Source organism: Capra hircus, chromosome 29, assembly GCF_001704415.2.
Source record: "Capra hircus breed San Clemente chromosome 29, ASM170441v1, whole genome shotgun sequence".
In the NCBI taxonomy this organism is placed as follows: Eukaryota; Metazoa; Chordata; class Mammalia; order Artiodactyla; family Bovidae; genus Capra; species Capra hircus.
Window position 1 is genome coordinate 44741499 of NC_030836.1, and position 12888 is coordinate 44754386.

Genomic DNA, 12888 nt, shown 5'->3' on the forward strand with positions numbered 1-12888 from the left:
ATATAAACAACTATTTCTGTTGAAACACTTCCATCTGCCTTCCAAGGCAGTATCAAGGCCACCGACTCCAGGAAGACCTCCCTGGATCCCCCTCCTTGGAAAAAAGTGGCGGTCCCAGTCCCCTGGCCAATGCAAAGCCCGAGAAGTGTTAGCAAATCACCCCCCACAAGCCCCAGAAACAGGGTCAAACAGAATCAAGGAAATCAAATCTTCAATGTATGGAAAAATCAGTGCCAGCGGGGATGGGGGTCACCGGACCAGGTGAAAAGTCAGCCAGTATATGATAAGGGGCTGAAAGGCTGCAGCTCCCAGTGTCAGGTAGAGCTGGAGACGTTGTCGGGGGGCCGGGCCCCCTATGCTGTCGGGTCCCAGGACTGCTGTTCGCAAAGAGCGCACCTGGAAGAAAGGAGAGAGCTAAAGCTGGGCCGGGAGGAGGAGGAGGCCTGTCTGCAGCTCTGACCCCAGGCAAAGAGGGGCCAGCCTCAGACTCACAATGAAGTACATGAGCGCGGATGAAGTCCAGGCCAGCGCCACGTAGTAGCCATCGCTGCCGAAGAGCAGGCCCGTGAGGACACTGAGGATCATCCTACAGGGGGTGGGGGCAGGAGGAGGAAGAAAAGACTGGAGACCCCGAGGGTCCAGGCCTGAGACTGCCCCAGAGCCCAGCCTAGACCCCAGCTACCATCACTGGGGTCCTTTACCCCCAATCTGCACCCCACCCCCTGCCAGGGACTTAGACTCAGAATGAATTGGGAAGGCCAGGACTCGGTCCTCGGACCTGGATCCAAGACCCCCTTCACCACCCCAGCTCACCCTTCTCCCCTGAGCTCCCGGGTGACTCTAGCACATTCCTGAGCAACACCACCGGCTTCTGAGGAGGCTGCTGAAAACAGGCACTCCCTCTAATAGAGAAGAGCTGGGTGGGCAGAGGGGATCCAGAGTCACAGTTTGAGGCTACCAGTGGGCAGGCCAGGAACCCCGGGAAGCAGGCAGCCTCCTGCTTGGCCCACAGGTGCTCACCCCACATATTTGTAGCCGCTGTAGGCCAGCAGGTGGAAGGTACTCAGGTCGCTGCGCACGGTGGCCAGGTAGATGCCCAGGAGCAGGGCCAGCACTTCCATCACAACCCACACCAGCGCTGTGCTTGCACACAGGCCCAGCACCTCCGGGGAGAACCTGTGGCCATGTGGGGGTGGGGTGAAGGGAGTCCCGAACCAGCCGTCCTAAGGCAGGGGTGAGACTAGGGGCATGGATGGACTTGGGAGTTGGCACAGATCCCCCAGGGAGGTGGGGAGTGGAGTCAGGAGTGGGGAAATGATGGGAATCGGGATGGATTGGCACTGACCTTTTCTGAATGCCTAGTGCCATCCCAGCCAGCAGCACGTAGGTGATGAAGGCCATTGCTGCCAAGAGCCAGAGAGATGCCATCAGCCTGGTTTCCTCAACCAGAGCCCCCACACCCCATCCCCAGGTATTCAGAGCCACTGACACCCCCATACTTCCTTCCCTGAATATCCCCACATGCTTCACCTCTACCCTCAGACCCCCAGTGCCCTGCTTGGGAGGCCTTTTCCTGCTGAGCCCTCCTGTTGTATAAATGTCCTTCTCTCAGGACCTCCAAGCCCTCTCCTATACTAGGAAACTCACCAAAGCTTCCTGCTGTGTCTCAGAAACTACCTCGTGTGCCAAAGTCACCTCTGCTATTTTCACAAAAGCTCAGATGGCAGCTGCCTTTTCACAGCAATTTAAACTCATCAGTCCTGTCTTCTGCCCTCTGATAGCCCTAAAACTGATGTACCCACAAGAGGGCATAGTGTCTGGAGTCAGGAAACTAGCTCTACCACCTGTGAGCTGTGTGTCCTCAAAGATGCTCAGACCTCTCTGAGCCTTGGCTTCAGTGTATAAAACGGGAATGGCAGTGACTCAGAGGGAAATGGAATGAAGGAGGGAAGAGGAACCGTGGATCTCCCAGGGCACCTGGGCTGTCTGGCTGCCCTTCTGGGAGCCAGCCTGGGCATACTCCCCTCCTCCAGCATGTCCACCAGGGGCCGTGCCTTGTGCAGGGAGAGGAGTCAGACACGGAGTCTGCTGAACACAGCGCGGTGTGGGCGGCCTGACCCATGCCATGCGGACAGGTGGTTGTGGGAACCCAGAGGGAGTGCCCACGTCCTCAGAGGAGGGGATGCTGGAGCAGGCCTTGGAGGACAAGTAGTACAGTGATAACAGCTTATATTTACTGTGTGCCAAGTGCTGGCTGAGCACACACATCTCACTGAATGTCCACCACAGTTCTCTGTGGTAGGAACTGTTTTTATTCCAGCTTCTTCAGGAGCATGAAAGGAGCCCCGTGAGGTCCCATAGCTGAAAGTTGCTGAGCCAGGTCTACACCTCGGGCTCCAGGCTGGGGAGGGACATGGTCCAGGTCAGGTGGCAGGGAGGTTGCAAAGGGGACTATCCTGGGAGCACACCTAGGAAGCGGCTGGTCACCCCATTCTGTCTACCTGGTGTCTAGGGACACCACAAAAGCCACACACAAGATCACCAAGAGCAGATGCTGAACGAGCACATGAGCTTGTCTCTCCTCATTGGTGCCTCAAGGCACAAGTCCCCCCACCACATCCCCCAGCCCAGGTCAAAGACTCACTGGGGATATAGAGATCGGGGGCGTTGAGGTCTTGCCGTGGGGGCAGAGGCACATCACGACTGTACTGCACTTCCCAGTTCTGGAGGTGGCAGCAGCGGCCAGGTGAGGAGGAGCAGACAAGAGAGCAAAGGAGGGGGCTGAGATCTGGGGGCCAGGCTCTGGGGCAGGAGGCGGGAGGCAGAGGGGCCTACCAGCTCCTCTGCTAGGCAGCTCACCTGGTGTGTGTAGGGGAAGACCAGCAGCCCTAGCTTCTTAGCCACATAGGCTGTGTCCACAGCGAAAAAATACTTCAATTTGTTCACAGACACAAAACGGTGCAGCTAGGAGGGGAGAGAGGGGGCTGTGGACGAGCTGCACCCAGAACCTCAGGGTGCTCCTCTGTCTGCTCCTTCCCTGAAGGCTGCTGTGCAGATTAGGTGGGATCCCGTGATGCCCCAGCCCTGGCCAGAAATCCTGCCACCCTTGCCCTGGGGGTGGGCCACACCTCCTTGTTCATCATGTCCTTCCCATGGGATGCGATGGAGCTGCCATAGGCCATAGCCATGTTGGCCATTGGGTCCCCAAGCAAGTGGTTGACATTGAAGGCCACGTCGGCTCCTGGGGCTGGGTAGCCCCCCGGCTGGCTGGAGTAACCACCGCTTGTGTCATCGAAGAGGGGAGGGGGATCCGGAGCTGCCCGGGCCCTGTGCTTGGAGCCTGTGGGTTTGCAGGTGACAGGAATACCAAACATAAGCCCAAACCACCGCCCCTTCCCCAGGCTGGACAGTCCTGTATGGGTCTTGGGAGCACCAAGCAATCAGTGAGGGACACTAGCTGGATGAGGAGTAACTAATCCAGAAAGAACTGTGAGGAGGGATTCTTTCCGAAGGTGCTAAATGTGGGTAAAGAAAGAACTGAGGTAGCCCCTGGAAGTGGTTGCCTGCCTGAAGGTTCCTGGGCGCCTCCTCAAGGGAACTGATCTCTGAACTGAATCTTGGAGGCTGAATTTGCTAGGTGAAGACAACTGGGAGGACATCCCTGCCTTGAACAAGGGTGGAAAAGGCGACGGCTGGGTAACGCGGAGGAACTAGTGAGGAATCCTACCAGAGTCATGGCTGGGAAGCAAAGTTTGGGAGGCAGACCCCATTCATGCCCGAGTCGGGCACGGGAGGTCCCAACAGTGCTATCACCGCCCGATCTGATCTCGGGTTTGGGCAGAGGGCGAAGTCCGGGACGCGTGGCTGAGCCTCACGGGGCAGGAATCCGAATGACATCCGCCGCCCTGGGCAGCAGTCACGGCTGCCCCTCTCCCTCAGGGTGAGCGGGCCGCGCCGCCGACCGTCCTCGGGCGGATCGGCCCGCGCCCCGCCCGCCCCGCGCCCCACGCACCGTGGGCTCCGTAGCCCGAGTGATAAGCCATGGCCCCGATGCTCGCTCTCTCCGAGGGCCCGCTGAGTCGCCTCGTGGTACGAATACTAGCGAGGCAGCTGCTCCGTTCCTTGGACACCGATCGAAGTTACCGAGAAGCCCGACACGTCCCCGAACTGTCCGACGACAGCAGCCATGTCGGCGGCGTCATCCTCTGCTGCCTGCCATTGGCTCCTCCGCAGCGCTGGCTCGCCCCTCCCCTCTCCCAATTGGCTGCTGGCGCTCCCTCGCCGAAGCGGATTCGGCAGTAATCAACTTCCGGGAGAGATAGGCGGAGCTATTGGAGCCTCTCTCGGATTGGATGGTGGGTTTATTAGTTCGCGGCAGAGCAGCCAATAGATGGGCTAAAGGTACAATTATTTCCGCGCCTGCGCAATGGGGCAGTTGACGCTCGGCCTGCCACGACTACAACAGGCGGAGGCTGGAGTCCGGGAAGGAAGCTTCACTCGCGAGACGTACTCCAGGAGGGACTGGGACGGTGGAACTGTGATCAAGCCCTGTCCCTTGGGCTTTTGCCTCTCCTTCTCACCGTTAGCTTTCCTTCCGCGTCCTCCATTCTACTCCCAGTACTGACTCCAGGAGAGGTGGAGGTGAGGGGTGCACGGGGAGGCGCTGTTGGTAGGAACTGGGGCTGAGCAGTGACCGTAAGGCCTAGCGAGCTCTGGGATTCTGACTCCTCCTCCCGCCTCCCACCCGTCCTTTCCGCGCGGGTGCTGTCCGTCGTCTAGTGCTGAAATTCCCTACCGCCACTGCTGCCATCCTGCAGACCCCAGGGGCCTGGTGCTCGGAGGGCCCGGGTTCTACACACACACAAGCACATATACACACACGGGGTAGACACACACACACCACACAGACACACAAACCCATTACACCGGCCTGGGTTCTCGACACACACACACATACACACACACACCCATTGCACCTATTGAAAACCGAGGTCCGGGTCTGAAGTCCCAGAAATTGGGTGGTAATAGTTGGAATAGGATCCTACACTAGGCTCATCCCATCGACTCGCCCGTGGTCCAGAAGATGTCAGTGGAGGTGTGCTGGTTCGTCTCCAGAAGCTGCAGTTGAAACTCCTGAGTCATTCTCACCCCTGCAGTCATCTCAAAGTGAGACCCCCAAGCTTCACTCATGACCTCAGGGACTCCTTTCTCCTGAAGACAGTCTTCAGGGGTCTCCCTTCTCACAGACTTCCAGCCACTACTTCTCCAAAGGAAGATCAGGGCCACTTTGACCTGCCTCTAGTTAGCTGCCCAGTGTCCAGTTACACCAGGTGGCCTTCCTGCTCTCCAAACTCAATCCATGTGGTCCAGTCACAGTGCCTTTGCCCAGAAGTCCCCTCCACCTGGTGTGTCCTTACTCTTCACATCCACCTGTCCCAAACCTAATTATCCTTTGAGAGTCAGTTCAACGTGTGCCTCTCAGAAAGACAAAGTGAAAAGTCCTGACCTGGCTTGGAATGGATGCTGGAGGCCAGGCTCCAGGCTCCCTCTGGCTGCAGTAGTTTGCCCTGGATGTAAATTTCATGAGAATAGGACCTGTGTCATTCTCCACTTCTACACTTGTCTTCACAATGTTTATGAATTCTTCACAGAACTTGCATATAGATAACACCAATAAACATGTGCACCCAATAAATAAAAAAATAAATGGATGAAATTCTGATTCAGTCCTTTCCTATCACTTCAGTTACTAACTTCATCTTTAAATGTGTCGGGGTATTGAACAGAATGATCTTTGAGTTACTGTTTGGAAAAAAAAAAATCACAAAACAAAATCCACCCAACATTGCTGCTCCCTATGTCCTACCCACTGATTGTCTACCTTGGGGCTTAGGCTCTGACTCAGGGTCAGATGTGAAGATCTGAGGCCTCAGAGGGTCAGGGAGTGGCACTGGAGCCACCAGTACCTGGGAGGGGGGGTCCTCTCGTGCAGGACAAATCCCACGCCCCTGTTCCACATGATGAATGTGCCTTGAATCCAACACCTTCCTGTACCCATTTCACAGGTGGGAAAACTGAGGTTGGGGTGGAGGGTGCCAACTCAAGGTCACAAAGCCTAGGGTGTCCTGGCTTCCTGCTTGCCTACTTCAAGTAGAGCCCAGCGCCTCTGTCCAGCTAATAAGGCTCACAACAGCATTCAGGTCTGTAACTGCCCCTTGTACCACCGCCACAAGCGAGGCTTCAGAGATGGGGTCTGAGTGGGCTTAGACCTGGGCCTACTCCTCAGAGATAGGACCCCGCCGGCACCCACCCACCTACCCACCCTCGAGATTCTATTTACAGCGTGGGTAACTCAGGCTCCAGAAAGCAAGGACTCATCCAAGGTCGCAAGGGCGAGCGCGGCAGGAGGGGAACCCAGGCGTCCGTCCGCCGAGCCTGGGCTTCTCGGGGGCGGGGGCAATGCCCGCGGTGCCAGGCGCTGCCGGCGGCGCCGCGGGTGCCGTGGGGGCGGGGTCAGCGGAGGGCGGGGCGCCGGGCACCTCGGCCGCCAACGCCGCCGCCACTGCCGCCGCCACCGCCGCCGCGCTCGAGCTCCGCGCACTCCCTCCGCGGCCGCCGAGCCGAGCGGACGCCCTCCGGGGCCACGCCGCAGTCCTCCGCGCTCCCCCCTATCATGCCCCGGGCCCGGGCGGGGGCCGCCCAAGCAGCCAGGACACCATGCCCGAGGACGGCGGTGGCGACAGCGGGGACGTGCCCGAGATCACCCCGGACGGCGAGCCGCTGCGGGAGGAGGTACCGGCGCCGGGTGATGGGGGACCGGAGCTGGGGCTGCAGAGGGGAGAGGGCGAGAAGAGCCGGGGCGACCCCCAAAGCGGGGCCTGCGGAGGGAAGTCCGGAGCCCTTACGGTCAATGACGTCATTGGGGTAATCTGCATCCTGCGAGGGGTCTCGGGGCCTAGGGGCCCGCGTGGGGGTCGGGGTGGGGCGGCTGGGAAGGGATATGGGGAACAACTCCCGCCCCCGACGCCCCCTCATCCAGCCTCGCCCTCCTGTGACGTCAGCACCGGGCCCCTGCGCGTCCCCATTCTGCAGCGCTGTCCCTCTTCCCCAGAGCCCCCGGGTCAGGCCCCCGGCCCGGCCCGGCCGGCTGTTCATGAGGTGCCCGGGGCGGAGCCTGCAATGCAGCAGCAGTAGCAGGGACTGGGGGGGGGCGGCAGGGAGCAAAGGGAAGAGGGGAGAGGAAGGGAGGTGGCCTCTGGGTACCCCTTCTCCTTCTCCCAGGGGTGAGGACCCAGGGCCCATCCTGCTGGTTGGGACCCTCAGAACGGCCCCTCCTCAGTCCTAAGGAGGAAGAGGATCTGCAGGGGTGTGGGGCCCAGTGTGGGGTGTCCGGGTGATAGGTGATGAGTGGATCTATGTGTGTGTTTGGGTGAATGTAGGATGCTTGTGGGTGTGTGGATGTCAGTGGGTGCTCCCCACATCTTGAATGGGACATCTGTGCCCTATAGTCAGGTGAGGGACCGGGGCCCCCATGGCTTGGGTGAAGTGCTAATGAGTGAGTGTGTGTGAGCGCAGCCCTGTTGTGGGTGGGTCTGTAGGGTGTGGGTGTCAGGTTGCAGTAGGGGTAGAGATAGGGGATGTGCACTATGACAGGTAAGGTGTGTCCCTGGGTTTCAGTGAGTGTATAACATGTATGTGCCTCTGTGTCCTGTGGTGGGTGGGCCCTGGGCTGGCGGGGCGGGAGGCAGGTGCACACACACCTTGGCACCATGTCACCATGGGGAAGGAGGTTGTACCCTGGGCACTGGTGAGGGCTGGTGTTTGTCAGATAAACAGGCAGTGATCACATTCCTGGTGGGTGGATTCTTTGATGAACTTGGGGTGGGGTGGCGTGGAGTGAATCCTGGGGGTGGATGAGGGTATGTGCACCTGACTGCCCCTGCAGGTCGGGGTGGGGGGGTGGCACCTGTGGTGGGCTGGGGACAGTTCCTCTCCTCTTGGGTCTCTCGGGGCCTGGTGGGACTGTGGCGGACACAGTGGCCCCTTAAGCCCACCTATGCTGTTTTCTCTTCCTTCTTCCCCTTTTCACCCCTTCTCTCCTCCCTCTTTTCTCTCCCTGGGCATCTGGGGATAAAGTGGGGGCCAGGCTGGAAGCTCTGCCAGGGAGGGTGTGCCTGAGTCCCTGGGCCAAGGAGTGATCCCTGCTGCCCCGCACTGTGTCCCGCCCCCTCCCTCAGCGCAGATGGGGAGTGGAGGACGGCGCTCCATCTGCTCCCCTCCCTCCAGACTCACACCTCTCTCTCTTCCTCTTTCTCATTTACTTAAAAGTCTCCCAAGTCTCCTGCCATCCCTAGTTAGACCAATGGACCAGAGGGATTGCAGAGTAATGGGAATAATATTTATTCTATTGGCCAGACTCTATGCTAAGATCTTCACACATAGGATCTCCTTGACTTGTCACAACCCCAGTTGACTGTAAACAATCCCAGTTTACAGATGAGGAAACTGAGGTCCAAAGAGGATGAGGGGACTAGCCAAGTCATACAGACAGTGGTGGAGCCAGCACCCAATCCCGGCCACCTAAGGCTGCCCCTAGGCTCTCCACCCCTAGGACCCCCTGCCACCCTGGCTCCCCACACCCCCAGGTCCAGGAATCAGTGCCCAGAGAGGGCAGGGATATGGCTGCAATCACACAGCAAATTGGGAGTGAAGTCAGGACCAGAAGGCAGTTTCCTCAACAGCCAGTCATTGAGGGGCTGGGGTATCCTTCCCTCTGGTGGCAGAGATGAATCTGTTTTATCCTACATGCACCTGACTGAGAGGAGACAGGGCGCTGTGGAGGCCAGGCTCAGGGCACATAGTTGGAGCCCTGCGGCTCTGCTGTGAGTTGGGTAGAGGGGTGAGGCCAGGAGCAAGCCCCTCCATCCCTCAGAGCCTCAGTTTCCTCCTCTGGAAAGTGGGGAGTGAAGCCCCACCGCCTTCACAGGGCTGACCCAGGCCTCCCCTCTCATTGCCCCTTCTGCAGCAGCGGCCCCTGAAGCAGTCTCTGGGAAGCTCTCTGTGCCGCGAGTCGCACTGGAAGTGCCTGCTTCTCACCCTGCTCATCCACGCCTGCGGCGCTGTGGTGGCCTGGTGCCGCCTGGCCACGGTGCCTCGGCTGGTCCTGGGGCCAGAGGCCGCCCTGGCCCGCGGAGGCGGGGGGCCGCCGCCCACCTACCCGGCCAGCCCCTGCTCCGACGGCTACCTGTACATCCCCCTGGCCTTCGTCTCCCTCCTCTACCTCCTCTACCTGGCCGAGTGCTGGCACTGTCACGTGCGGTCCTGCCAGGCGCCGCGCACCGACGCCAGCACCGTGCTCGCCCTGATCCGCCGGCTGCAGCAGGCGCCGCCCTGCGTCTGGTGGAAGGCCACCAGCTACCACTACGTGCGGCGCACCCGCCAGATCACCCGCTACCGCAACGGCGACGCCTACACCACCACGCAGGTCTACCACGAGAGGGCCGACAGCCGCACGGCGCGGGGCGAGTTCGACTACTCGGCGCACGGCGTCCGCGACGTCTCCAAGGAGCTCGTGGGCCTGGCCGACCACGCGGCCACGCGGCTGCGCTTCACCAAGTGCTTCAGCTTCGGCAGCGCCGAGGCCGAGGCCTCGTACCTCACCCAGCGGGCCCGCTTCTTCAGCGCCAACGAGGGCCTGGACGACTACCTGGAGGCCCGCGAGGGCATGCACCTGAAGGACGTGGACTTCCGCGAGTCCCTCATGGTGTTCGCCGACCCGCGCAGCCCGCCCTGGTACGCGCGCGCCTGGGTCTTCTGGCTGGTGTCGGCGGCCACGCTGTCCTGGCCGCTGCGCGTGGTGGCGGCCTACGGCACGGCCCACGTCCACTACCAGGTGGAGAAGCTCTTCGGCGCCAGCTCGCCCCCGCCCGGCGCCGTGCCCAGCGGGCCCCCGCTCTCCCGAGTGGCCACGGTGGACTTCACCGAGCTCGAGTGGCACATCTGCTCCAACCGGCAGCTGGTGCCCAGCTACTCGGAGGCCGTGGTCATGGGCGCCGGCTCGGGCGCCTACCTCCGAGGCTGCCAGCGCTGCCGCCGCTCCGTCAGCAGCAACTCGCTGCCGCCCGCCCGGCCCAGCGGGCCCCGCCTGCCTTTCAGCCGCAGCCGCCTCTCGCTGGGAGCCGGGGGTCGGGCCACGCCGGGGGTCTTCCGAAGCCTGAGCGGGGGGCCGCTGGGGCGCCGGGGGGAGGACACAGAGCCCCTGGAAAGCCCACCGTGCTATGAGGACGCCCTTTACTTCCCGGTGCTCATCGTCCACGGTGACAGCGGCTGCCAGGGGGACGGCCAGGGTGCTCTCTGAGACCCACGTGGCCCCCAGACTGGCCCTCTCCCCACCATCCCACCCCAGGGGCTTCCGTGCCTGAGTGATTGCTGTCCAAAACAGGAGGGAAACCAGACCAGCACACGAGGGGTGGGGGTGGGGGTGGAGCCCTTAGACTAAGCGTGCAGTGACCCCTGGTCATCTGGGGGGCCAAGGGACACCCCCCGCAGTTGAGTCTAGGAACCGTCCCAGCATGGCTCCCCTCCACCGCCACCACCACCACCATGTCCCACCCCCTGCAATGGCAGGTGATCTAGCTTGGGGGACCTCCCAGGCTGGGCAGGAAAGGAAGTTTCCAGAAAACCTGGGCTGGGGGAGGAGTCCTGGGGACAGCAGTTGCCCGCTGCAGAGGGCTGGCTGCCTATGGACCCTTCCCGGCACAGCAGAGGCCACGTTGTGGGCCCTCAAGCAACCCAGAAGCACAAATTGGTGGTTTGGGGCCACGCCCAGCTGGGCTGGCATCCACGAACTTGGAGAGTTGACTATGGCAGCACCGCGGCCTCGGCCCCACTCCCCTCCCAGGGTCCCCGTCCTCCTCCCCTGCCAGGCCTCTGCTCAGGGCCAGCCCCTGATCAGACCCTGCAGCCCGGCCCCTCTACCGGGAGCCTGGTTCTTGGAGCACAACCCTGTCCCACTCACCCCACCCCCTGCTTTCCCTGGTGCACCCTTCCCCCGCACCCAGTCGCCTCTATAACCCGGGGTTCCTTCTCAGGGCCCCCCCTCGAGTCCTCTTTCCCTAGTCTCTGCTCCTGGCCCCTGACATCCGTGTCCACCTCTCAGCCATGCACACACCTCTCATCGCCCCCTGACTTCTCTGCTCTTCGCCTTCCTGATGACGCACGGGGCTCAGGGCCGCAGGGCATCCGAGGGGTCTCAGCCCTGACCACAGCCTCTTGGACGATGCCCTTGCTCTGCCAGGGAGGCCCCTGCTTCCTCCATCGCTGGAGCCTGGCCCAGGGGACACCGTCCCTCCCTCAGGGAGGTGAGAGTAGTCCCTTCCCTTCCAACTGGGGCTTCCACCCCCTCTCAGGAGCCGGTGGGGGAGGGAGAAGGCAGAGAAGATGCAGATAAAATAAAAGGTATGAAATGGAACGTCTTCTTTCGTGCATTTCTTGGTGGTGGGTTCGAGGCCACCACAACAAACACAGTGGGCCTGGCAGGGTCTGGGGGGTGGCAGTGGTGTGCCAGGGGTGGGGTGGCTGCAGCACCCCCAGGAGAGGGTGAGCTCCCTGCCCAGGCTGGGGCCTCTGAGATTCGGGTTTGAGTTGTTCTGAGTAGCTGACTCCAGTCTACTGGCATCTGGGTCATTTCCAAGGGACTATCCAAGTGGCCCCTCTTTCAGCCCAGCAGGGGTTTCCATTCTGCTGCTGGGTGTGCTGAAGACTAAGGGAGGGGTGCTGTGCTTAGTCGCTCAGTCGTGTCTGACTGTTTGTGACCCCATGGACTGTAGCCCACCAGGCTCCTCTGTCCATGGGATTCTCCAGGCAAGCATACTGCAGGGTTGCCATACCCTCCGTCAGGGGAGTTTCCTGACTCAGGGATTGGATCGGCATCTCTTATGTCTCCTGCATTGGCAGGCAGCTTCTTTACCACTAGCGCCACCTGGGAAGCCCAAGGGACGGGTGACTGGTCCCCGACGTGGGAAGAGAGAGGTATGGCCTGTGGCACAAACTCAGTTCCCCGAATGGCTATTGGTGTCATGGGTCTGAGGGAATGGGCACTGAGCAGGTCAGAGGACGCAAAGCTGGAACTAGCCAGCCCCAGATCAGGGCGTGGGGTCCAGGACAGAGCGGGTAAAGGAAGGACCTCCCTCCCTCCCTAGGGAGGTCCTTAAAGTGACATCTCCCTGTACAGCTCTGGAGGATGTTTGCTGGGCAAGGGGCACATGTGCTTGGAATCCCACCTGTGCTCCACTCCTCAAGCCCTGGGAGCTGCATCCACCTGGATAAAGGGTGTGCGTGCACGCTCAGCCAGTCATGTCTGACTCTTTTGCAACCCCTTGGATTGTAGCCCACCAGGCTCTTCTGTCCACAGGATTTCCCAGGCAAGAATACTGGAGTGGGTTGCCATTTCCTCCTCCAGGGGAATCTTCCCCACCCAGGGATCAAACCCATGTCTCCTGTATCTCCTGGACTGGCAGGTGGATTCCTTAACACTGAGCCACCTGGGAAGCCCGGATAAACGACAGTCTTTTCTAGTCCATGCAAAGGCACCATGAGAGTGCTAAAGGTGGGTGGGATTCTCCCAGGCAGAGAGGGGTGGAAGGTGTTCTGGACAGTGGGAGCTACCCACACAAAGGCTTGGGTGCCAGGCATGAAGTAGGGGTCAAAGCAGAGCTGTGGAAGAGGTGGCTGAGGCCTTCAACATCAATGCCAAGAATTTGCCGGTAAACTGGGGCAACCATGCAAGGTGGTCAAGGAGGAAGTGGTAAGCTCAGTGCTGCATGTTAGATTTTTAGCAAAAGTCCAGCTGCCTGCTGTTCACCTGGGGAGGGTGAAGTTAGAGACCAG

The 12888-nt window shown here is 60.7% G+C and overlaps 2 protein-coding genes across 3 annotated transcripts; one reads left to right on the forward strand and one right to left on the reverse strand.

Annotated features, from left to right (window-relative positions):
• On the reverse strand, nt 195-4284 carry YIF1A (Yip1 interacting factor homolog A, membrane trafficking protein). 2 transcript variants are annotated; one of them, XM_005699918.3, is made up of 8 exons: nt 4013-4284; nt 3129-3340; nt 2860-2964; nt 2645-2723; nt 1346-1403; nt 1021-1176; nt 493-586; nt 195-396 (listed from the first exon to the last, which is right to left on the reverse strand). In XM_005699918.3, exons 1-8 carry the CDS (start codon nt 4041-4043, stop codon nt 250-252), a joined length of 882 nt encoding a protein of 293 aa, XP_005699975.1. In that variant the 5' UTR covers nt 4044-4284; the 3' UTR covers nt 195-249. The 2 variants fall into 2 exon arrangements, with proteins under 2 accessions (XP_005699975.1, XP_013831495.1); XM_013976041.1 differs by lacking the exon at nt 1021-1176 and having other exon boundaries at nt 4013-4274.
• On the forward strand, nt 6548-11470 carry TMEM151A (transmembrane protein 151A). The gene is made up of 2 exons (XM_018043571.1): nt 6548-6792; nt 9026-11470. Exons 1-2 carry the CDS (start codon nt 6718-6720, stop codon nt 10355-10357), a joined length of 1407 nt encoding a protein of 468 aa, XP_017899060.1. The 5' UTR covers nt 6548-6717; the 3' UTR covers nt 10358-11470.

Excerpts from the sequence above, each read along its gene's own strand:
- YIF1A (XM_005699918.3), bottom strand. The coding sequence starts at position 4,043 with ATGGCTTATCACTCGGGCTACGGAGCCCACG. Across the intron at positions 1,404-2,644 it reads CCCCGATCTCTATATCCCCA|CAATGGCCTTCATCACCTAC; the intron begins GTGAGTCTTTGA and ends GGCTCTTGGCAG. Across the intron at positions 1,177-1,345 it reads GCACTAGGCATTCAGAAAAG|GTTCTCCCCGGAGGTGCTGG; the intron begins GTCAGTGCCAAT and ends ACATGGCCACAG.
- TMEM151A (XM_018043571.1), top strand. The coding sequence starts at position 6,718 with ATGCCCGAGGACGGCGGTGGCGACAGCGGGGACGTGCCCGAGATCACC. Across the intron at positions 6,793-9,025 it reads GCGAGCCGCTGCGGGAGGAG|CAGCGGCCCCTGAAGCAGTC; the intron begins GTACCGGCGCCG and ends CCCCTTCTGCAG.